The sequence below is a fragment of the Sinohyriopsis cumingii genome, chromosome 5 (genome assembly GCF_028554795.1).
Source record: "Sinohyriopsis cumingii isolate HCF-2022 chromosome 5, ASM2855479v2, whole genome shotgun sequence".
In the NCBI taxonomy this organism is placed as follows: Eukaryota; Metazoa; Mollusca; class Bivalvia; order Unionida; family Unionidae; genus Sinohyriopsis; species Sinohyriopsis cumingii.
Genome location: NC_142965.1, coordinates 129,809,926 through 129,835,752, shown reverse-complemented (window position 1 = coordinate 129,835,752; position 25,827 = coordinate 129,809,926). Strand labels below are relative to the sequence as shown.

The window sequence follows — 25,827 nt, the reverse complement described above, 5'->3', positions numbered from 1 at the left end:
CATAGACCCTGATCTGCCTGCACATTATGCAGTGGAAGTTCAGGGTCTATGTTGTTTATTCTATGATTAGTCTTAACTGCATAGACCAAGATGTGTTGGCACATTATACAATGTCAGATCTGGGTCTATGTTGTTGTTCTACTGATTAGTCCTAACAAACTGCATACACCACGATCTGTTGGTACATTATGCAATGTCAGATCTGGGTCTGTGCAGTTGGAGCCAGCTGACTGATAAGTAAATGTAAATGGTACTTGAACTTGGAAAAGAAACAATAAACTAAAATCATCTACATATTGTTTTAATTATTTGTAGAAATAATATCACAGGACAAAAACCCACAAATTTATCACAATATATTTTCTTCATGTAACGGATGTATGAAACGATTTCAGACTTCCACATAGATACAACCATGCAAGGCGTAAATTTAAATGGTGCATTCTACTACAAACATCACATATGAAGTTCTTACATCTGACACAGATATATTGAATTGTAGATACAAAAATGAGTCTTTATCAGAAACTCACACCTATTAATGAATTTAAAAAAATCTGAAGACAATTATCTTGGCCTTTTCCATCACAAATTATCTGAAGTGAAATTAGTTAACAAATTCAGTCAGTTTGAGAAAATTGTGACTGGACTGTTGAAAAAAACGTAAACTCTTCTGTTTAGCTCATTTTTTTCTTTTTGGTCAAGTACAAAATTTTAATGTTGAGGGTGGACAGACTCACCCAGTTGTTGAACTATCAACATGGCAAGCTCAACACAAATTTGAAATTGATGGCAATTACTGGATGAAAATCCTGGAGATGAGGTAGGACAGTTGATGATAAAAGATTTATAGTTATTATGGGTCACTGTTATTATTTAGTAACAGTATATTATTATTATTATTATTATTATTATTATTTTTATTAGCAACAGTAGTAAACAATTGCTATTAAGTATTATTAGAGTTAGGATTAGTAGTAAAAGTAAAGATATGATAAATAAATTTTAAAAAAATATTATTATTATTATAAAACAGTTATTTTTATAAACCATAATGGTATGGCAAACAATTGTCTTTAGAAGAAGTAACAGGTGTAGGTTTTATTGTATATTAAACAAATTACAGGAAACTTAACATACAGCAAAAGCTGGTATAGCAAGAAACTGCAAATAATGAACCATGTCTTTATTCAGTTGAAAAATTGAAACTTGGTCTGTCATATAATTCCATATACAGAATACAGTAAAACCTAACTAAGGGAATAACTCCACATAAGGGACAATAGTTATAACTACCTTTTCATTATTTTATAACTTATAAATAAAGGACACATGCCCATTAAGGACATTTTGTGTTTCTTGAGTGTTCTTTATTTCATTGTAAATCATGTAGAATATGATATATACTTGTTTATATGTCATATATTTGTTTATGTGTCAGATCCAGCTGAAACTGTATAGACCAAGATTTACCATTGCATACTTTGCCAACATGGTGACTTGGAGTAAGCAGTAAAAGAAACAACACTGTTCTGCCATAGCATCATGCGCTGGAAGATCAGGCTCTATGTTGCTTGCAGTTTTATCTGACTTATATGTGAGTATATATAGTAATGTCCCTTTTGAAATATTCATGTGGTAAACTGGGCTCAAGGTGGCCGAAGTTGCTTGCCTGTACAGATCATTGATATTTCACCTCTATCCATGTTGGTTGGAGGCTTGGGCTCAGCCAACACGGGTATGCGAGAAAGCTTGCCAGTTGTTGTTCTTGTTGTGGGGCTTAACGCCATTTTTCAGCACACAACAGGCTATACATGGCAGCCAGTATTATTGGTGGAGAAGAACTCCAGAAAGAACCACCGACCCTTGAGAAGCTACTGGTAAGCTTTCTCACATACCCTCATTGGCCAAATCGGAGACTCGAACCCACTCAGACAGAAGTGAGATGGCAGTGATCCATAACGGAGAACGCTTTAGACCACTCGGCCACTCGGGGCCCGGAAAGCTTATCAGTAGCTTCCCATAAGTTGGTGGTTCTTCCTACGGTTTTCCCCAGTTCTTCCTCCACCATATATAATGGCTGCATTTAATGGCCTATCATATACTGAACAAATAGTGTTAAACCCACAACAACAACATCATGTGTTACACCCACAACAACAACATCATGTGGTAAGCCCACAACAACAACATCATGTGGTAAACCCACAACAACATCATGTGGTAAACCCACAACAACAAAATCATGTGTTAAACCCACAACAACAACATCATGTGGTAAGCCCACAACAACATCATGTGGTAAACCCACAACAACAACATCATGTGGTAAACCAACAGGAAATGTAATGTGTAATATGTGTTGGATATTATGCAGATATAATTATTATATACTAGAATTTAATATTTAACTTGACACATACATATTTTAATACAAAAGAATTTTGATTTTTTAAATAATATACAATATCCAGCGGAATATACTACCAATATTTAATAAAATGGCAAGACTATGAAAATGGTACAGAAATAGTTCTCAATTGGTTTATAACTAAAATTTAACAGTAAAGGGTCTGCTCAAGTTTCCACAGTGAATAAGTTTACACAGGATTGTTAAATGTTCTTTTTTTTAGAGTGATTTCTTATGTTGCAGAAAAAATTTACATAAGTGTTAATGTTTTCCTCTATTAGGTCAGAAACACATAAAGTCAATAACGAATTACATTTCTACAGGAAAGGTTTCATACAATGTAACTCGTTTTGGACATTTCTTCATTTTGATTTTAACAAACAGTTTTCTTTAATTTAATATCATCACTTCTTTCTCAAAATATGAAGTACACAATTCTTTCTTGATAATTAAATTTTATTTTGCCTGCATTAGCAGACAACAAGAAAGGGATTACGCATTTGGCACTGCTGATACACTAGGTGGAGTCAACAGTACCCACAAATCCGCATAGTTAGCACATGTATGAAAATAAGAATGGAAAATAAATATCATTGGTCTGCCAGTATTTTTGTAGCAAAAAAGAGGCAGATATCTGTGTGAAAAAGAAAAAGTCAGAGACACAAGTTCTGATCGTTGGTCAATCCTAATAATTCATGATAGTACCTAGTTAGTGCCAAATTTTTCTATGTCCTTCTTTCTTAATCAGCCATTTTTATGTCATGTAAATTTATATGACCCTTACTATTTTAAAACAGTCCCTCAATGGGACTGATGCTTTACTGTTCAAAATCAAAGTCCTGGAATTCAAGACAAGACCATTTCTTCTCTTTAACTGCTGTAGCAGCAATACTGCATGTAAAATTGGCACCATTTAGGACAAAATAGACATCAAGACTAAAAGGAAATCCCATGTTAATATGATCATCCTTTCAGGATAATTACTGACATAAATTTTCAATAAGCTCATTGTGGCAGCCATACTTGATTTCTCTGGAGAACCATTATCATTAACAACCAACTAGATATCATAAGAAGTCTTTTGGTGTCAATATGATCATCAGTATTGATAAGATTTTCAAGATGGCCACTATGGTGGCTATACTGGATTTTAGATTGTCATCATTTTCATTCAGGACCAACTAGATACCATAAGAAGTTTACCAGTGGAAACCCCATGTTGGTGTGACTTTCCATTTAGGATTAATATCAAAATATTACAAACCATGTGATGTATTTTTCAGTACCTAGAAACTTTTTCGATACAGTTTCTGAATACATAGGGACTATATTTATTTTAAGAGAACAGAAGTATGAAGTATAGGATGTAGTGACCTACTTATGTGATACGTGTATAGTAATTATTACAGGATGCATCCCCTCACCAAGTTTATTATTTCAGGTATAACATTTTGCACAGAAAGTGCAAAAAATAAACCTGAGGTAAATGCCAACAATGTACAACAAACATACATGTAAGAAGTTAACTCTCCAGTGGGAAGATGGTGTTGCCAAGAATCTAGGAAGAAAGAATGCTTGCCATGCATCTTCTTTTACACATTTACCAATGCCATGGATTGCAGAACAGATCTCCGCTAGTGGGTTAAAAGTGCACCTCAAGTATATTTATATTGCCACATAGTAATGCTGCATAATCACAAGAGCTTGTTTTTCTCTAATGTTAAACAAGCTTTATGGCATAAATTGCATACTGATTTTTTTAAACAATTCTCATTTTTCTAATCAACATGTCAAGTTGCAGAGAGTAAAAACTTGAATTTTTCACTAGTTTGATGAACATGTCAGGTTGTTGAGGGTTTAAGACTTGAATTTTTCACCAGTCTGCTGAACATATCCGGTTGCTAGAGTAAAGACATGAACTGTGTCACCGGTCTGACATAGCATCATCAATATCTGCAGATTTCCTGAGGGAGCCATTTAATGCTGGTTTTAGACTAGAGGCAAGATTGACTGTCTTGAGTTCATCCGGATCATGTCTGAAATGAAAAGGAAAGACAAATGTAGTTCCACTAGTCAAATGCAAGACAAATGCCAACATGAGTACCTTGAAGAGATCGATTCTCACTGGCAAAAAGAAATTGTAGAATTTGTGACTAGCCCATTTCTTCCCTTCTTTTATCTTTTTTACTTGCTGAGTAACGAAATCATGATGGATATTACTGAGAAACTCCAAGATACTCAGTTTGATAACAAAAATATCGTCTGACATGGCCCTGTTAAAATGTTCACGAGATTTAAGGGCATTAAAGATTACTTTGTTGTGTCCTTTAATCTTGAACCAGGTATCACTGAACACAGTCAAACACTATCCACATAAGTTAAATCTGGCTATATATGTGAAACTGAAAAGTAATGAAGTGCAAAGACATTAGAGCTTTCAAAAATGCCTTGAACATTATGCTTTAGTGTGACTTCATCAGATGTTGTTACATAATGCAAACAAAAATATGGGTAAGCAAGCATATTGCAAAAATTAACTGCCTCAGCTTCAAACTGATTGATCCCAAGTATGAACTAAAATACAAGTATATGGAAAAACTAACCAAAATTTAACACATTCATTCTATGAATGTGACCATGACCCTATGACCAATGAAGCAAGCTAGAATAAAACAGAATAAAATGTCTTAGTTTCATAATGATTCTTACACATTACGAACAAGATCCAAACAAAATCCTTAACAAACTGTTGACTCCTCTGCTAATTATTTTGCTTCCTACTAACGACAAAAATCACATGTACTTCAAAATATGATGGAAATATAATAGTATTATGAAGAAAAGTTAGAGCAAATTATTTTTCATCAGAGACCAATTTTTTGTGGATTTAATGGTTGGTACAAATCATGCAATTCAAGACAAGACAAACTATGACCATTCTGCAGAAACAACTGAACAAATACCAATGAAATGATCAGTTTCCGATGCCTTGAAATTTGATACCTACAGAAAAAAATTAACTCAAAGTACTGTGAAGTAGAGATCTTCAGTTTACAACAAAATATTGGGCCCCAAGTGGCTGAGTGGTCTAAAGTGCTCTCCGTTATGGATCAATGCCATCTCACCTCTGTCTGCGTGGGTTCGAGTCTCGGATTCAGCCCATGTGAGTATGTGAGAAAGTTTGCCAGTAGCTTCTCATGGGTCAGTGGTTCTTTCCGGGTTCTTCCCCCACCATTAATACTGGCCGCCAATGTATAGCCTATTGTGTGCTGAAAAATGGCGTTAAACCCCACAACAATAACAACAACAACAACAAAATATGCTACCTCAGTTTCTAATTCACATTCAAACAAATAAACAAGAGGTGAGATATTGTGGGTGGCAGAGAACAGTTTCACCAGTATTAAGGTGTCTACTGTATGCAAGAATTGGATCAAGAAATTAACTTGTAGAATTTTTTCATCCTAGATACCTTATAATACCAACATGATACATTATTATGTGGATAAAAAGATTTTTTGAACACAAGCTTTGCATAAAAATATGTATACACATTAAAATGTAAAACTGGAACGAGTCCTTCAGGTGGATGTGGTCATGTAAAATGATGCAGAAAAAAATTACTTTCAATTTTTACTTGTCTTGGTAGATAAAAGAAGAAATACATAAAGGATCTTACATTAATGCTGACTTCTTAATGAAATCAATTTTTTGGAATAAATTATTTCTAATTTTTGTTACCATTTGTAAAATGTCAAATTATTCAAAGTCTCATAACTTTCATTTGAAACACTGAATAAATGATTTCTTTTAAAAGAACAGCAAATCATTGTATTAAACAACTTTAAATGTTTCAGTCTTTATGCCTTTACATTTTTAGGAGTCATGACATCATTTCTGAATCATTATTTTGGTATATGCGCTTGTGAACATATTAGTTAGAACTTTTACAGAAAATCCATATATCAAGTTTGCCAGAATTTTTTCCAGAAAAAAAACCCACAACAGAAATCTAATCAATTTTGACCAACTTGGCTGTCTCTATGATTGGACTGACTGTAAGGCTGACCAAAGCTATGAATGAAAAAAAAGTTTGTTTGTTTTGCAACTTTTCGGTCAATCCTTGTTTCATAAATATTCAAAATGGTCCAAATGGCAACTGTCAGCATACACTCAAGGCATGATCAATAGGACTGACCTTTAAGCTGCAAATGTTGAACATGTGAAAGGTCTGGAATGGGTCAAAGCAACATCATATCAGTAACATTGTGTGATAAACAACAGATGTTATATCACTTGCACACTTGTTACACTTAGCTGATGGAAGATAGAGAGGGTAGCAGATAAACAAAAGAAAGAACAATAGTACTGGTTTAATAATAGTACTGGTTTAACAACAGTACTGGTTTAACAATAGTACTGGTTTAACAATAGTACTGGTTTAATAATAGTACTGGTTTAACAACAGAACTGGTTTAATAATAGTACTGGTTTAACAATAGTACTGGTTTAACAATAGTACTGGTTTAACAACAGTACTGGTTTAATAATAGTATTGGTTTAACAACAGTACTGGTTTAATAATAGTACTGGTTTAACAACAGTACTGGTTTAATAATAGTACTGGTTTAACAATAGTACTGGTTTAACAATAGTACTGGTTTAAAAGACTTATGGGTGATAACCAAGATTTGCAAAAATCAAAACAGCAAGAAATCAAGGAACTTTGTGTTTGGAAAATAGCAAGGTTATAGTCCTGAAAAGAGAAGAGCAACAGTGAAGATGATATTGAGCAGAATTTTTTTGGGGAAGAAACATTAGTTACATCTGGACACATTTAGGATTTGTGGTTATTAAATGGCATTAAACATTCATGCTGAGACCTGAAATTCTAATGGCTCCTGCCAGACATTCTTTCCCCAAATACTAATTTGTGAAATATAAAAACTGCAATATATTTGTGAAGTATAAAAACATTCAAATGCAATATAACAAGTTTTGACAAAAAAGAAAACTTTGATATACCAAATTATTTAATGTACTGGAAAAATGTGTCATTTTTGTTTCTGAAATTTGTATTAGTGTTATTCTTACATGATTAACTGGTTTCCTTTCAAAAACTGATAACTGTATTTATAAAATATAATTTTCTTTTTCAGGAAAAAAGACACCCAGCAACTGTATTTTATTCCATTCACCTGTTTTAAAAATTAATTATTGATTAACAAGCTGACATAATATCTATAAAAAAAAATGCAAGATCTACCATATAAACTCATTTATATATCTAGTCAAACTGCAAACAACTAAGATCCTCATCAGCCAAAGCATAATGTGCCTGCAGACCAGGCATATGTTTTTTATTCCACTGATTACTTCCAACAAACTGCACAGACCCAGATCGGCTAGTTCATTATGCAATGGCTGATCTGGGTCTGTGCTATTTGCAGTTTCACTTGTCTTATAAGTCAGTATATATGGTAATAAATGGTCATTTCCGGTAAAGTCTGATGGTGAAGTTTTATTTAGTTAGGTCCCCAAATAAGATCTGGAGGATGAAAATAAAAGTTGTTGTAGCTAGTATCTTTTCTTTTTAAAATTTGGGCCTAGGCTTGACGTATTTTGTTCTAAGGTTATCATGTGCTGACACAATATGACACAAACCATATGTTGTGAAGGAGCCATGTAATGTGTGTAGCACAGACCCCGGAGCAATTGCTCAATTATATGGCTAATGATAAGTCCAGAATGTAAGTCTTCCACCTCTTTTGTCTTGTGTTTTGTGCTACACAGTGTTTGTACAAATGGGAAACATGACCAAATACGCTTATCTGGTGACATGTCTACTGACTGCTTGAAAAAGAAACAATTTAGTCACCTTTGAATTAATCTTTATAGTTGGCAACATCTATAATGATTGTTTGACAAAGAAGCAATCTGTAAATGGGACCTACTGACCTCTGAATTTTACTTCAAAGTACGTGCCAGTCAAAACATTTGACCTACTCAACATGTCTGGCAAATACATGTATTTAAGGACCTCTGCAATAAGTATATTATTAACATCATTGGCATAAAGTTTTGTTGTTGTTGTTGTTGTAGGGTTTAATGCCATTTTTCAGCACAAGATAGGCTATACATGGCCGCCAGTATAAATAGTGGAGGAAGAACCCAGGAAAACACCAGAAAGAACCATCGACCCACGAGAAGCTACTGGCAAGCTTTTCCACATACTCACATTGCCCAAACCTGAGACTTGAACCCATGCAGACAGAGGTGAGATGGCAGTGATCTGTAACGGTGAGAGCTTTAGACCACTCGGCCACTTGGGGCCCCTTAAAGGTTTTTGCTTCTTATCTTCATTTTCAGTACAACTGACAAACTTGCAATAAATTGTTGTTGTTGCTGTTGTTGTTGTTGTAGGGTTTAACACCATTTTTCAGCACAAGATAGGCAATGCATGGTGGCCAGTATAAATGGTGGAGGAAGAACCCAGAAAATCCCTGGAAAGAACCACTGGCCCATGAGAATCACAACGAATTAATATTAGATAATGAAAACTTAAATTAAAATTTTAGATAATAACAATTTTGCTATATATTAATTTCACACCTTCAAAATGTTCAAATCTCCCATGAAAAATAATGGATTATACAGATTACAGATAAATGACCAATATTATATAACCTGCACATTGGTTAAGCTTTGGATGATGGTAGATAGATAGGGTGGCAGATAAACAAAAGAAACAAAGAACAGAATTGCTGGGACAAACGACTTCATGGGTGATTAGTGAACACTTAAGAGCATCAACTCAGGACAATTAAGAGAAAAGTAATAAGTAAAAGGTAGCACAAAAAATAACCTGTTGTTTTTCCAGAAGGTCATCTATATTTTGTCTGAAAATGAAGACAATGGATTTAAAATATCATGAAAAGATCAATAAATTAGGCACATGAACTCATTATAAAGGATTCATCTTGTGCCGACATGTATACATATAATTTGTGTGGTTTTTCCCTCTTGTCAACTACACCTAAGCTGTTTGAGCATTTAGTATTTACAGGTTACTGCATCTGTATGCAAAAATATGAACTAGTTTTTCGAGTAATATTGCTCGACCTTCGGAGTGCAGTATTAGTCCAACAAAATAAGTTCATATTTTCCCATATGATTGCAGTAATCTTTTTTTCATATATTTTTTTCTACTGATGGCTTAATTATTAAAAATTATTCTACAAAAAAAAAAGTAATTTATGCAGTATTCCAAAATAAATACACAGCTATAGATTCATCAGTACACAATAACAATATTAATGCACACATAGCAGTGCCCAGCAACCTATGAACTTCAATCCATGCTCGATATTAGTTTAAAAAAGAACTGTCATTTTGGTCTAACTAAAATTAAAATTTAGAGTCATTTTGTGATGAATGTGCATTACAACAACTTTTCCAGTGGATGGTTCTGGTTCACATTTTACTGTTTCCATTTACAATAATCAATGTAGTAGAAATAGTGGAAAAGCTGACTTATGGTTCTAGGTCACGTTCTACTGACACATAATTTCTAGTGTATGGTCTTCATCGAATGATATGCCCTTGTAGGTGGGTGGGAGGGTGTAGAAATTAATACAAGCGGTAAGCATAATACTTATTTCTTTTGTTACTGTAGTAAAGCTGAGTATCCACGCATCCTGGGATAAAAGATTGTGAAGATAAATAACAATAATAATAATAATAATAATAATAATAATAATATAAAGATCCAGTAGACTTTCCACTGATCTGGATGAAAAAATATTAGGGATACCTGACAATTTACTTTGAATAGAATTGTAACATGGTTCCTGAAATGAAATTAAACAGGAAAAACAATCTTAGGTGTAAGATATATGTCTGAAATTATTACCTGCCCAATCATAATACAAATTAAGCTTGTTTTAGCAAAAAAATTGCAAAAAGGTCACCTGCTTTCTGAAAACTCAGGCATGAGTGGTCTCCCCCTCAATAGAGGAACTGGTCCAAAAATTCAATCAATCATCAGTTACTTCCAAGTTAATGTGGATACTCTTCCATGTATGTAACTGTCAGAAGGGTGTGCCTATATTATGATGAAGTAATTATTGTTGTGAAACATTTTTAACTCCCAAAATTGTGTTTTCTACAAATGTATTACTAAATCATAATACATCAAGACAATAAGTAAGAGGTGGAGGGTGTTACATCCCCTTGCCTTGACTCTGGTTTCCTAACGTAGCAGCTTCAAGTCTCATGTGAGTTGCTGATTAGAATTAGCATAAGTCAATGAACGAAAGTGGTCTTGAAAAATGTTCTCTCCATGAATTCAGCATAAGTATAGCTGCTGTGTGACCTTTGACCTGGAAGGCAATCTGTTGTATTACACATATAGACAAGTAGAGCTACTGAGTGACCTTGGAAGACAGTCTGTTGTATTACACATATAAACAAGCAGAGCTACTGAGTGACCTTGGAAGACAGTCTGTTTTGTTACAGATACAGATCCTGCCAAGTTGAAATGAATGTGAGGTCTCAAAGGTAAAAAGCTGGAGAATGTCATCTCAATTCTCCATCCCCTGGGCTGAATGATGTTAGTCAGGGAACCCTGTGAACTGATATGCATACAAAAGTCAACTGGCATTGAGTTCATGCCTTGTAAACTAAAGGATAACACAACAGATCCAAGACAAATGAGCCTGAGTGGAAATATTATTCCTTTCCTTCCTTTCAACAGAAAGAACAAGAACATGTGAGATTTTTCTCTTTTGATCAGCTCAGTACACTTTAAATACCACTTCAATGCCATATAATAGTCCTGAAGAAGCATCAACATGATGACTGTAAAACAGTCCTGAAGGTGCATCAACATGACTGTAAAATAGTCCTGAAGGTGCATCAACATGATGACTGTAAAAGTCCTGAAGGTGTCAACATGATGACTGTAAAATAGTCCTGAAGGTGCGTCAACATGATGATTGTAAAATAGTCCTGAAGGTACGTCAACATGATGACTGTAAAAGTCCTGAAGGTGTGTCAACATGATGACTGTAAAATAGTCCTGAAGGTGTGTCAACATGACTGTAAAACAGTCCTGAAGGTACATCGACATGATGACTGTAAAACAGTCCTAAAGGAGTGTCAACATGGTGACTGTAAAACAGTCCTGAAGGTGTGTGAACATGATGACTGTAAAATAGTCCTGAAGGTGCGCCAACATGATGACTGTATAAGTATTATGTTTCAAACTGACATATTTTATTCCAAGAAATGGTTTCTTCTCCCAATAAATTACCTAATAATTATACATTAGGAAAATAGGTAAGAAGTGGAGAGTGAAGTTACATAGTTGACTCTGGTTTCCTAATGAATGTGATGCAGCTTCAAGTTTTGTTTCAGATATGGGCTGGGTAATATTTTCAGTGAATGCACATGGTTAGAGAAAACAAGGTTTGCTCCTGCACATTCAGTATAGCAGAGTAACCTGCAAGAAGCTGCAGAGCGACATGGGAAGGAAGCCTGTTATACTGCTGGTATAGGTTCCATCAGTCAAATCAAGCCTTTTGGGATAAAATGTATATGAGATACAAGCTGGAGAATGTTGTCTTTGCCTTCAGTAACGTCAGTTGTGACAACTGCCTGAGCCTCATTAGATGACATACCTTTAAAATTCATCTGATCCTGGGTTAGATTCTTGATGGCTGAGTAAATAACATGATGGATCCAGGATGACAGAACCTGTCCCTTCTTTCTTTGAGTGGTAATAACAAGCAAGAACTCCATTTTCTGATTGGCTCAGTAAACCTCACATAAAGATTCAATGACAAAGCAAGAGCCTGCAGTGCCCTTATTAAGAATGGCCCAAAGAAGAAAGAAGTTTCAAGACATGAATGTGAGTCTCTTCTTGGCAAAGAATGTTGGAGCCATCATGACAGAAGCTGAACCACAGTGATGGAACTGCAGATAGTTTAGGTCAACCAACTGGCCTTTTATCTCATGGATTCTGTCTTCTGAAGTTAAAGTCACATGGAAGCATGTCTTGTACAAAAGGCAACTACAAAAGGCTTTATATACTGGTTTGAAGGGTACCTTGTTCAACCATGTGAGAACCCACAGTTGAATTATTTTGGGCAAAGGGTGAATGCCTTCAGTCAAGACAAGCCAAAATTTGTGAAAGGTTGGAGAGGTCTTTGTTCTACCCGATGTCCTGTAATGATGGTAAAACATGTCTGAGATCATGGAATGGTAGCACCTGATGGTAATTGTAACTTCTCCTGAAAAGCCAAAAGGAAATTAGATATCTGTAGTTCTGAGGCACTTAAGGCAGAGTTATGTATCTGCTGACACCAAATTCAAGTGATACATTGTGATGTTTGGTATCAAATGTGTTGGTTGATAAAGCTCCAATTTATGACCTGACTTTGCCATTAGCCTCAGACAGAGAAAACTCCCAGTGTTATGAACAAACTTAAGCAACCTACATATCAATGGGGCAGACTCTCTCCTCATTCGTCATAAAGTATTGAAGTTTTCCTCCAAATGGGATGACAGAAAAATCATTAGACATCATTTTCTTTAGGAAGGTTGTTGGAGAGAGAAGCTAGGTTGAAAACTATTACTTGCCTCCCTATGTCCTGTCATTGATATCTATCAGAAACTGGGCTTGGAGGGAGAAGGTAGTTTGGTTGGTCTCCCCATTTTGCATGCTTTAGCTAGGTCCCTCCTACTTTTCTGGTATCTCTCAAGAAACAAATGCTGTGCCCTGGAATGCTGGACCATCATGAGTTTGCCTCTTTGTCGACCTGTTTCCTCATTTCTATATGGCTGTGGAATATGAGGTTGGGCAATGGTGGATGTGATCTTAGAATGGCCTTGTAGCAGTCTTTTGGTAGCAAGGACATGGATAGCAATGCATCCCTTTTCACAAGCTAAAGACTGATGGATGTAGTTATGGCACTGGAGAGCGAGTCCTGTTGAGTACATGAGCCATATGATCTGTCTTGTTGAGTACATGAGCCATATGATCTATCTTGTTGAGTACATGAGCCATATGATCTATCCTGTTGAGTACATGAGCCGTATGATCTGTCCTGTTGAATACATGAGCCATATGATCTGTCTTGTTGAGTACATGAGCCATATGATCTGTCTTGTTGAGTCCATGAGCCATATGATCTGTCTTGTTGAGTACATGAGCCATATGATCTGTATTGTTGAATACATGAGCCATATGATGTCTTGTTGAGTAGATGAGCCATATGATCTATCCTGTTGAGTACATGAGCCATATGATCTGTCCTGTTGAGTACATGAGCCATATGATCTGTCCTGTTGAGTACATGAGCCATATGATCTGTCCTGTTGAGTACATGAGCCATATGATCTGTCCTGCTGAGTACATGAACCATATGCAAGACCGACTTCCAGGCATGTTTGTCAGTGTAAGGGTCTGGGAAATGCTCAGATTGGTGAAATACTGCAAGACTGTCAATATGTGTGTATGTGTGTGTGTGTAATGTCTGTCTGTCTGTCTGTATGTATGTATGTATGTATGCATGTATGTATGTATGTATGTGTGTGTGTATGTATGTATGTATGTGTGTTTGTATGTATGTATGTCTGCCTTTCTCTGTGTATGTGTACATAAAAATTCTGTAATGTCATAAACCTTGGCATTATTGTAAAGCATCCACAAGAAAAAAGGTTGATATTTTGTTCAAAGGCATCCTCAGTTAGTTAAAGTGTCATCTCAAAACAACCTTCAATGTGCCATATTTGCTATTGGTTGATGGTGTACCCAAATGCAAAGAGAGCTCACCCAAAATTATCTTCACATGATATGCAGCAACAAATCAAGGTCTAATATGTTTATTCTATGATTTAGAGTAAACAGCATAGTCATTAATCAACTGTACCTAAGTGTTAATTGTTTGTCACACACTCTGTACAGGTAACTATGGTAGGTATAACAGAAATATAAATAACTAGATCATGTTGTTTGTTGAAGAAATAGTCTTTTGGGAATTTATATATAGTAACTACCTAAATGAATTATTTGATGAATCCATTACACTTCTTTGCAATTCTTGTCGTAGACTACGTTTTTCATTCTCAATCTGTCGCTCTCTCATCATCTGTCGTGATATCTGTAAATAAAAGATATGCAACTTGATTAGAAGTTAACAAAAAAAATAACTGAATGCTGTAAATTATACAATTTTCAAAAATGTAACATTTTAATAAAAGAGAGAATACTTCATTTGTAACATTTCATTCCTGTTGAGTGCAACAGCCATGCAGTATGAAGTTACCAAAGATCATATTGTGAAAATATGATAAATTTACCAAAACTGAAAAGAGTATTCTTGAATCTAATGTATTATGATCTACAATCTGTACCAATATTTTAATTCCATAACAACTGAATCTATGGTAAGAATAGGGTGGTAAAAGAATACAACAAACTGTCAACTTCTACTTACTTGCTGATCTATAATTGAAATTGTTGAAAAATGTCCATAATAATGAACCAAAGCCACAGGAACACATATTATCATTTGCAAGCACCTTTATACACATAATATTTAACTACCTGAAGATCTAATGATACAAAATTTTAGGCAAGTAACCTTTTACTTACAATGATCTCAGAAACCTTAAGCTCTAATAGCATAAATAACACAATGAATTTTTTCAGGAAGCTGTCCACTTTACCTATGGCTTCATGACCAACAAAAAGCCAGTAAGGCAAAATACCTTACATCAGGCTGTGCCCAATCAAACCAGGTACTGATTGTATGTTGAGAAATACATACAACAATAACCTAAAGTTATATAAAGTTCTAGCCAAGTGATTTTGCTAATTACAATGAAATTCTCAGAAACCATAGGATCTAACTGTATAAAGTTTTAGCCAAGTAACATGTATCTCATCACATGATATGTATCCCAATACATAAAGTAAAATGTATCCTGATAAATGATGTCATGTGCATCCTGATATGGATACATGTGATATGTATCCTGATACATGTGATATGTATCCTGATACATGTGATATGTATCCTGATACATGTTGTGATGTACATCTCAATACATAATGTGATATGTATCCCACTACATGATGTAATATGTATCCTCATACACGTGACATGCATCTTGATACACAATGTGATATGTATCCTTATATATGTGATATGTATCCTGATACATGTGATACGATCTTGATACATTACTGTGATATGTATTCCAATATATATATATTGTAAAATGTATCCTAATACATGTCATATGTACCCTGATACATGATTCATATGTATCAGGATACATGATGTGATATGAATCCTAATACATGATGTGATATGAATCCTGATACATGATGTCATATGAATCCTGATACATGATGTCATATGTATCCTAACACATGATGTCACATGGATCCTGATAGATGTCAACAGCTGCAAACCAGATACAATATGGTTCAGCAAATCAGAAAGCTTTTTACATTACAGGTGTGTTAGAATGAGGTACCACTTTTCTGGTCATGGTGGTGGCTACAGAGTCAGTCTCATCAGCATTGTTAAGAGTTTCCTAATGTCATATAAAACATACAAAAACTCAGTTTGCAAGATAGGAAAAATCCCCATGGAACCCTTGTTTCATTCAACTGAGTTTCTGGCAGACCTTTTTCGAGAGTTCAGCTGCCCTGTTCTCTGAATCCCTCATCCTCTCTTCTATTCTTCTGATGGCACGAGAGTAGTCAGCTATCATCTTTTCTGCCTAAAATTAGGAGTGTCAAATTAGATAGGCCCCAGATGGCAATATTAATATTCTAACACACATGTAAGAACTGTTGTTCCATTTAAACATACATGTCACCCCAGGAAGGCATTAAAAAAAATATATGCCAGGTTACTCTGATTATTCACAGACATCACATTAAATGATACAAACTCTAAATTGCATCACTGACAAGTACTCCATATTAAAGGTGCCTTCCCTGGGTCTCAGGCATATTTTACTAGAGCAGCCTTAATACAGTTTCTGCTTGGCTGAATGTCAAAATGTGCATCAGTAACAATGCTTGAAGATTTTTTTTCAGACACATGTCCAAGATAAGTAGCTTTAAAAAAATCACCCTGACTTGCCTGACAGTCCAATTACCTGATAAGGACATATTTTGCTATTCTGACACACTCATCCACTCCAGAAAAATTAAACAATCTGTTCCTTATACTAATAATATTGTTCATGACACTTAACCCTCATTCACATTCTGCTCAAGAGCAGCTCACAGTTAAAGAGATTTTCAACAATTTACAATTTCTGTATGCTCATTAGTGGAATTCTGAATAACTGTTGCATACAACTCTACTCTTGTGATCTCTAACTATACACCTTCAGTCTTGTCTTTAGGTTGATGCATGTAGGAATGTTTATTCAGGGGGCTTGGTGTAGTTTCATTTTATAAATGCTGAAAAATATCCATATTTATCTATCAAAGTTTAAAACAGACAATAAGTCAAGGAAGCGTGGTTCTTTTTATATCAATCTGTGAAAACAGTAGCTTCAAGTTTTGCAATTAGTTTGTGTGATAGTAATGTGGATGTGTCACAATTACAGAAAATACTCACTCTGTTTATCAACTGAATCAGCAACTACCAATTCTGTGAACTAAATGGATTAAAATATAATGCCATGATCTCAGTTCCTTTAGGATGAAAAACATTGTACTGGTGGGCATTTATAAGTTGCTAATACCCTAGCTAATCTTAATGGTCAACAATCCCAAAGGTACTGCTCAATATATTTAACCAGCAATTCATTACCGATTCAGTGTGAGCAAGGGACAGCTCATTAGTATTCATTCTGTACTGGTAAAGTGCTAATTATAGGCAACCAATAAAAAATATGGGGAACAGAAATAGTACTGTTATAGCTTTTGATACAACTAAGCAGAAGTTTTTCAAAATGTGGATGGATCCATAAATAGGGTCCAGAATTTTTGAAGGATCTATAAATGGGGTCCAGGTTGTGGAGGGATTTGTAAATAGGGTCCAGGTTGTGGAGGGATTTATAAATAGGGTCCAGCAGGGACCGCTATATCAATAACTTACCAATGTCTTTTAAGAACTTGAAAATGAAAATGTCACATTTCATAGGTGGGCTCACGGTTTCTTTCAGGCAAATTAGATAACATTTTACTGACTCCAGTGATACGCTGCCAGTAAAACTCAATTTGCGACTTTATTAATATCCTCTCAACCTCAGTTACAAGGTTATCATCCTCCAATCTATTTTCTCTATTAAAATTTCAGATTTTTACAAATGTATAATTTTTCCAAGTAAAATAAAATCTTATTCTTCTTATAATCTCCATATTTTCCTTGTTGCAGAATAGTTTCATTAAATTATTTTGTTTTAATACAAAATATTTAAACTTAAAGCATACATAGATTATATCTTTTCAGTGTTTTCTGTATCTATACATTAATTATATTTAAGGATCACTGTACAGACAACCATGCAAGTCATGAGCATCTTGCAAAAACAGTTCAATTCACCTCAAGTGTTTTTTCTTGACTCTCTTTTAGTAAAGATGTGAGTTCTTGATTCCTTTTCTTCAACTGGTTTACTTCTCCCCTGAGGTCAGTAATCTTCACTTCATATTTCTGTGCCACTGTTGTGCATTCTTCTTTCCATCTACATTTGCAAACAATTATAATTAACTTTAGATAAATGGTCTAATTACCTATAATTATCTTGCTTGTATATTATTTACTTTCAATACCTTATAAAAGGAAGGTAACTAATGAATCTTTTCTTTCAAAGAAAGTTAAATTTCTGCATCAGTTCAAGCAACAAAATTCATACTTTCTTCCAAGGGCAGAGCAAGAAAAGGAAATATTTGCAGAGAATATGGGAATAATGAGTTCACAATGACAGAAAAATCTTAAGTTTTGTACAAATAACAACAACACAAAAAGTAAAAATAAATCTGGTCCACTAGAGTACTCACTGTTGTAGTTCATTCAACTAAATCACTACTGAATTGTTTAGTCTGAAAGCAGGAAAAATGGTTCCATAAATACTGTACACAACAAAAATTATTCCAGTTTGTATTTGCACAGCAAATATTTAACTCATTATCACCTTGGCTAAGAAAGTAGGTGGTCCCCTACAACATACAGGTAGAGGGATCACCCAATGCAGTGTGAGCCTTATCAACTAGGTAATCCCCTACCCAAAGCAGTGTGAGCCTTATCAACGAGGTAATCCCCCACCCAAGGCAGTGTGAGCCTTATCAACTAGGTAATCCCTTACCCAAGGCAGTGTGAGCTTTATCAACTAGGTAATCCCCAACCCAAAGTAGTGTGAGTCTTATCAACTAGGTAATCCCTTACCCAAAGCAGTGTGAGCTTTATCAACTAGGTAATCCCCAACCCAAAGCAGTGTGAGTCTTATCAACAAGGTAATCCCCTACCCAAAGCAGTGTGAGCCTTATCATCTAGGTAATCCCTTACCCAAGGCAGTGTGAGCTTTATCAACTAGGTAATCCCCAACCCAAGGCAGTGTGAGCTTTATCAACTAGGTAATCCCCTACCCAAAGCAGTGTGAGCCTTATCAACTAGGTAATCCCCTACCCAAGGCAGTGTGAGCCTTATCAACTAGGTAATCCCCAACCCAAGGCAGTGTGAGCCTTATTAACTAGGTAATCCCTTACCTAAGGCAGTGTGAGCTTTATCAACTAGGTAATCCCCTACCCAAAGCAGTGTGATCCTTATCAACTAGGTAATCCCCTACCCAAGGCAGCGTGATCCTTATCAACTAGGTAATCCCCTACGCAAGGCAGTGTGAGCTTTATCAACTAGGTAATCCCCAACCCAAGGCAGTGTGAGCCTTATCAACTAGGCAATCCCCTACCCAAAGCAGTGTGAGCCTTATCAATGAGGTAATCCCCTACCCAAGGCAGTGTGATCTTTATCAAATAGGTAATCTCCTACCCAAGGCAGTGTGAGCCTTATCAACTAGGTAATCCCCTACCCAAAGCAGTGTGAGCCTTATCAACCAGGTAATCCCCTACCCAAGGCAGTGTGAGCTTTATCAACTAGGTAATCTCCTACCCAAGGCAGTGTGAGCCTTATCAACTAGGTAATCCCCTACTCAAGGCTGTGTGAGCCTTATCAACTAGGTAATCTCCTACCCAAGGCAGTGTGAGCCTTATCAACTAGGTAATCTCCTACCCAAGGCAGTGTGAGCCTTATCAACTAGGTAATCCCCTACCCAAGGCAGTGTGAGCCTTATCAACTAGGTAATCCCCTACCCAAGGCAGTGTGTGCCTTATTAACTAGGTAATCCCTTACCCAAGGCAGTGTGAGCTTTATCAACTAGGTAATCCCCAACCCAAGGCAGTTTGAGCTTTATCAACTAGGTAATCCCCAACCCAAGGCAGTGTGAGCCTTATCAACTTGGTAATTCCCTACAACATACAGGTAGAGGGATCACCTAAGGCAGTGTGAGCCTTATCAACTTGGTAATCCCCTACCCAAGGCAGTGTGAGCCTTATTAACTAGGTAATCCCCTACCCAAGGCAGTGTGAGCCTTATCAACTTGGTAATCCCCTACCCAAGGCAGTGTGAGCCTTATTAACTAGGTAATCCCTTACCCAAGGCAGTGTGAGCCTTATCAACTAGGTAATCCCCTACCCAAGGCAGTGTGAGCCTTATCAACTAGGTAATCCTCTACCCAAGGCAGTGTGAACCTTACCAACGAGGTAATTCCCTACAGCACACAGGCAGAGAGATCATCTAAGACAGTGTGAGCATTACCAGAGCCTGTATACCTGAGACTCACTGACAATATTTCACTGATTTTTTAAAGGGGTTACTTGAAATAATTTGGTTGTTTTTTATTTGTACTGCTTCAATTAAACTGAAATTTGGCAAATTTTTTTTAATACAAATGTCCACATAATGGTATAAATTTCATGCATAAACATAAATAATAAGCTCATGCAGAAAGCTACAAAGATGATCATCTTTTAGTTTAGAATTTTAATCCTCCTGTCATAATTAATTAAATAATTTATATATAATACCAACAAAGTCATTAAAAATTCCCATATAATAAAGTACAACCTTCAACACAAGTGATCAAAACTGCAATGAAAAATATCAAATTTATTTGCAACTGAGTCTAAATTCACATCTGTATCTGGTGATAGTCTTGATGAATAACCTCTTGTAGACCTGAATAATGTCATTAATGGCCTGAATAATGTCATTAATGACCGTAATAATGTTATTAATGATCTGAATAATGTCATTAATGACCTGAATAATGTCATTAATGGCCTGAATAATGTCATTAATGGCCTGAATAATGTCATTAATGATCTGAATAATGTCATTAATGGCCTGAATAATGTCATTAATGGCCTGAATAATGTCATTAATGATCTGAATAATGTCATTAATGGCCTGAATAATGTCATTAATGACCTGAATAATGTCATTAATGGCCTGAATAATGTCATTAATGGCCTGAATAATGTCATTAATGGCCTGAATAATGTCATTAATGACCTGAATAATGTCATTAATGATCTGAATAATGTCATTAATGGCCTGAATAATGTCATTAATGGCCTGAATAATGTCATTAATGACCTGAATAATGTCATTAATGACCTGAATAATGTCATCAATAATGATCTGAATAATGTCATTAATGATCTGAATAATGTCATTAATGATCTGAATAATGTCATTAATGATCTGAATAATGTCATTAATGACCTGAATAATGTCATTAATGATCCTCTCTTACTTTGGTCTTTTATTTCATCATCTTCTACTTCAATCTCATTCCCATCCCTCCTGGTTTCTTTTTCAATAGGTATGATATATCAATGCCATTGTCAGTATTAGCTGATGAAAATTCTGTGGCTACTCTCATTTTCCATTAATTTTTTCACTCATGACTTCTGCATTTTTGACATTATTAAAATAAAAGTTTTCTTTTCTTTTTTGTCCAGTATTTCCTCTCTTGATGTAAGCTGAACATTGATTGTTTGAATTGCATGCATAAATAGTATAAGGTGGAAAATAAACCACTGGTGTGGTAACTCGTTGCACAGGGTCTAGACTAATAAAACTGCTCAGTCACAGTACCCACTTAAATGCACCACTTAAGGGGATAATGAGTTAATGCAATGAAGTAAAAACCTAAGAGTGTGACCCAAGTGTCAGTGTATTACCTGGCTGTCATTCTCTGTTGAGCAGTAAGAAGCTTCCTAATTTCCACCATAGTACTTCTATTTGTGTCTTCAACTGTCTGCAGTTTGACTTCGTAGTCCCTTATCTTCATGTTCTGCTCCTGTTCTGATATTGTCAGCTGAAATCAATCAAGGAAATTACGGTACTACATGAATGATAAAGCTATATGCATCCATGTAGAAAACTATAAAGCAGTAAGTATCCATATAGTAAACAATTAACATTGGTAGCATTGTGAGTCTTTGAAACTATGGTGAAACAATGTCTTCTGGTACCATTTGGTAAAATTCAAGAGATGGAAATGTTTGATTATTAAAACCTAATCTTCTTCAACATTTAAATGAAGAATATTTTTTGCTGTGTGTAATTCTACATAAGGATTAACAGACTCAGGAATAAATATGTGTATGTATATATATGAACCTGAATCTGTCAAAAGTTAGAGAGTTCAGGGGTTTGGAGTATTTGAAAGTTTCAAGGTGTTTGACAGTAACATATTTAATAAATCAGTTAGCAGTTTAATCAGTTGGTTACTTATTTCAACCATATTAAAGAAAGGAAGAAATATTAGAAACTGATCCCAAAGTCATTAGCAACAAAAACTTGACTGACTTTACACTACATTTTGTAGATATTAAATGCATTACTTCTGAAATCTATCAGCATGACAGTCTCAAAGTAATCTCACAACATAAATGCTAATAAAATTAACCTTAGCAAATCATAAGCCCCCAGAAATGAAAAATTTCAAATATAACATCTGATGAAAGTCACTTTAAACCTCTGAGTACATTTGAGGCAAATGCTCTGCAGAAATCCCTTTGTCATCACATACAGAATTTTATGTAAAATGATAAATAGAAAACTCCAACGAAATCTGTTCTAAATTCTGCTATTACAGAGAACAAAGCAAAGTATGACAATTGTAGAGACCTCCTTTTCACACTTCCTCTGTGCTGCCTCCTTCTCCTGTTGAGCAGCCTGCAACCGCTTCTTCATGTTATCCAGTTCATCAATCAACCGAACACGGTCCTCATTCAGGTGCTCAAATTCCTGCTCTAACTGTGAAATTCGTATCTTCGTCTGTGTCAGCTGGTTTTCCAGCTGTTCTTGAAGCTGAACAGAACTACAGATAATGAGACATAGAAACCATTTTAATTTCATACATCATTTAATGAGAAATTATCACAAAATTTTAAAACATGTAACCTACTCAAGTGAAAATATGGAATTAAGCCAACAATGTATTTATTCCTAACTATATGCATTCATAATATGTTACAAGATTGGAGTTTTTGCATGCATGCCAGTGTGCTCTCATTCTAAGTGGCAATCTAATAATAATAATAAAACTGATTTTCATCAGCAATTAATTTTTAAACAAGAATCTCTATTTTTTTTGTCCAGTACACCTTTTACTAAGCTAGAAAATAAAAACCTTTCAATCTGCACTTAAAACTAAAAAGTAACTATAACTTTGCCCTTATTCTAGGATATGGACAGATGTATTGATGTAGAGAAATATACATGAATGCCAATGTTGTTTCTTATTAGAGCTTTAAAAGGCTGGCTTTCTCTTACAATATGACAGGTTTTGCATTACACTAAGGCAGACTTGTCTTACACTAAGGAAGATTTTTTTCTTACACTTAGGCAGGATTGTCTTACACTAAGGAAGATTTTTTTCTTACACTTAGGCAGGATTGTCTTACACTAAGGAAGATTTTTTTCTTACACTTAGGCAGGATTGTCTTACATTAAGGAAGATTTTTTTCTTACACTTAGGCAGGCTTGTCTTACACTAAGGAAGATTTTTTTCTTACACTTAGGCAGGCTTGTCTTACACTAAGGAAGATTTTTTTCTTACACTTAGGCAGGATTGTCTTATATTAAGGAAGATTTTTTTCTTACACTTAGGCAGGCTTGTCTTACACTAAGGAAGATTTTTTTCTTACACTTAGGCAGGCTTGTCTTACACTAAGGAAGATTTTTTTCTTACACTTAGGCAGGATTGTCTTATGCTAAGGCTGACTTGTCCTACACAAAGGCAGACTTTGTCTTACACTAAGAAAGGCTCTGTCTTTGCAGGCTTTTTCTTACATGAAGGCAGACTTGTCTTACATAAAGGCAGGCTTTGTCTGGCACTCAGACAGGCTTTGTCTTACACTAAAGTTTTGTCTTACACTAAAACAAGCTTTGTCTTCCTCTGAGGCAGGGTATGTCTTACACTAAGATATGCTCTGTCTTATGCTAAGGCAGGCTTTGTTTAACATAAGGCAGACTTTGTCTTACACTAAGGCTTTGTCTTATGCTTATACAGGCTTTGTCTTCCTCTAAGGCAGGCTTATCTTACACTAAGGCTTTGTCTTACACTAAGGCAGGCTTTGTCTTACAATAAGGCAGGCTTGTCTTACACTAAGGCTTTGTCTTACACTAAGGCAGGCTTTGTCTTACAATAAGGCAGGCTTGTCTTACACTAAGGCTTTGTCTTACAATAAGGCAGGCTTGTCTTACACTAAGGCTTTGTCTTACACTAAGGCAGGCTTTGTCTTACAATAAGGCAGGCTTGTCTTACACTAAGGCTTTGTCTTACACTAAGGCAGGCTTTGTCTTACACTAAGGCAGGCTTTGTCTTACACTAAGAAAGGCTGTATTGGTCTAAGGGTCTGCCTTACACTAAGGCAGGCTTTGTCTTACAATAAGGCAGGCTTGTCTTACACTAAGGCTTTGTCTTACACTAAGTCAGGCTTTGTCTTACAATAAGGCAGGCTTGTCTTACACTAAGGCTTTGTCTTACAATAAGGCAGGCTTGTCTTACACTAAGGCTTTGTCTTACACTAAGGCAGGCTTTGTCTTACAATAAGGCAGGCTTGTCTTACACTAAGGCTTTGTCTTACACTAAGGCAGGCTTTGTCTTACAATAAGACAGGCTTGTCTTACACTAAGGCTTTGTCTTACAATAAGGCAGGCTTGTCTTACACTAAGGCTTTGTCTTACACTAAGGCAGGCTTTGTCTTACACTAAGGCTTTGTCTTACACTAAGGCAGGCTTTGTCTTACACTAAGGCAGGCTTTGTCTTACAATAAGGCAGGCTTGTCTTACACTAAGGCTTTGTCTTACAATAAGAAAGGCTGTATTGGTCTAAATGTCTGCCTTACACTAAGGCAGGCTTTGTCTTACACTAAGGCAGGCTCATCAATTATAATAAATGTTACATGATTTGCATATAAAAGAAATTACATAAAAAAGAAATTACATATAACAAAATTACAGTTCTGAATCTAGAACAACCTTTGAGATCTCCTGCATCTTTTGTATCATTGCATATTTAAGCCAAAATGTAATCTTTCTGCATGCAAAACAGATTATCATGAATCATGTCATTTCCATCCCTAATTCTGGGGTAAAATACTGCATTCATTTCCAATCCAACACGGATCTGTATTTTCCTGATTCTAACTTTTATTTAGTCCAAAATTACATGCAGTTTTCTTGATTCATTGGGCCCTAGGACCTAAGGCCTATCAGAAGAATATGGAAATCCATGTGAAATGAAGGTAAGATTCAGTTTATGTCAATCATCTAGGTTATTTAAAAAAGCAATGGATTTTGTAAAATTAGTCACTCGAATGATGCTGATGAACTAACTGAAGTCAGCAAAGTATTGATTGGCTGGATGAGACTTTATCCACATGACAGGTGATATAAAGGGCGATTAAAAGGTTTAAGAGATACTGAATTGTAAATGTGAGGACTATGACACATCTACAGACGTTTGAATGACTAATCCGTCACTATGCATGAAAATAGTAATGAATATACAGGAGAAAGTGAGAATAAATAAAGAATCTTTTACTTCATCTGTTCTCTCTTGAGCTGGTTCTCCAAGTGTTCCACCTTCATTAGTGCATCATCTCGTGTTCTCTCCGCAGTGATGGCTCTTTGGTTTACTAACTCATAGGTATCCTTGTCCTTCTTAGTCTGGGTTGAACCCTCCTTGACAACCTACAAGAAAGACAGCCATGTTACCATTCCATACAAGGTTAAACCCTCTTTGACAACCTACAAGAAAGACAGCCATGTTACCATTCCATACAAGGGTTAAACCCTCTTTGACAACCT

The 25,827-nt window shown here is 35.5% G+C and overlaps 1 protein-coding gene across 2 annotated transcripts in view; it reads right to left on the bottom strand.

Moving 5' to 3' along the window:
* Window positions 1–285: 285 nt before the first annotated feature.
* Window positions 286–25,827, bottom strand: part of LOC149800233 (sodium channel and clathrin linker 1-like) — a 107,024-nt gene continuing 81,482 nt past the window's right edge. Inside the window, exons 16-23 of one of the 2 annotated variants that reach the window (XM_089959803.1) lie at window positions 25,562–25,710; window positions 22,639–22,831; window positions 21,687–21,823; window positions 17,992–18,130; window positions 16,112–16,207; window positions 14,471–14,574; window positions 9,276–9,309; window positions 4,352–4,446 (exon numbers count right to left, since the gene is read on the bottom strand). In XM_089959803.1, coding sequence (XP_089815929.1) covers window positions 4,441–4,446; window positions 9,276–9,309; window positions 14,471–14,574; window positions 16,112–16,207; window positions 17,992–18,130; window positions 21,687–21,823; window positions 22,639–22,831; window positions 25,562–25,710 — 858 coding nt within the window. In that variant the 3' untranslated portion in view covers window positions 4,352–4,440. Of the gene's footprint in view, window positions 4,447–9,275; window positions 9,310–14,470; window positions 14,575–16,111; window positions 16,208–17,991; window positions 18,131–21,686; window positions 21,824–22,638; window positions 22,832–25,561; window positions 25,711–25,827 lie in introns of both variants that reach the window. The other variant, XM_089959802.1, reaches the window with a different exon arrangement.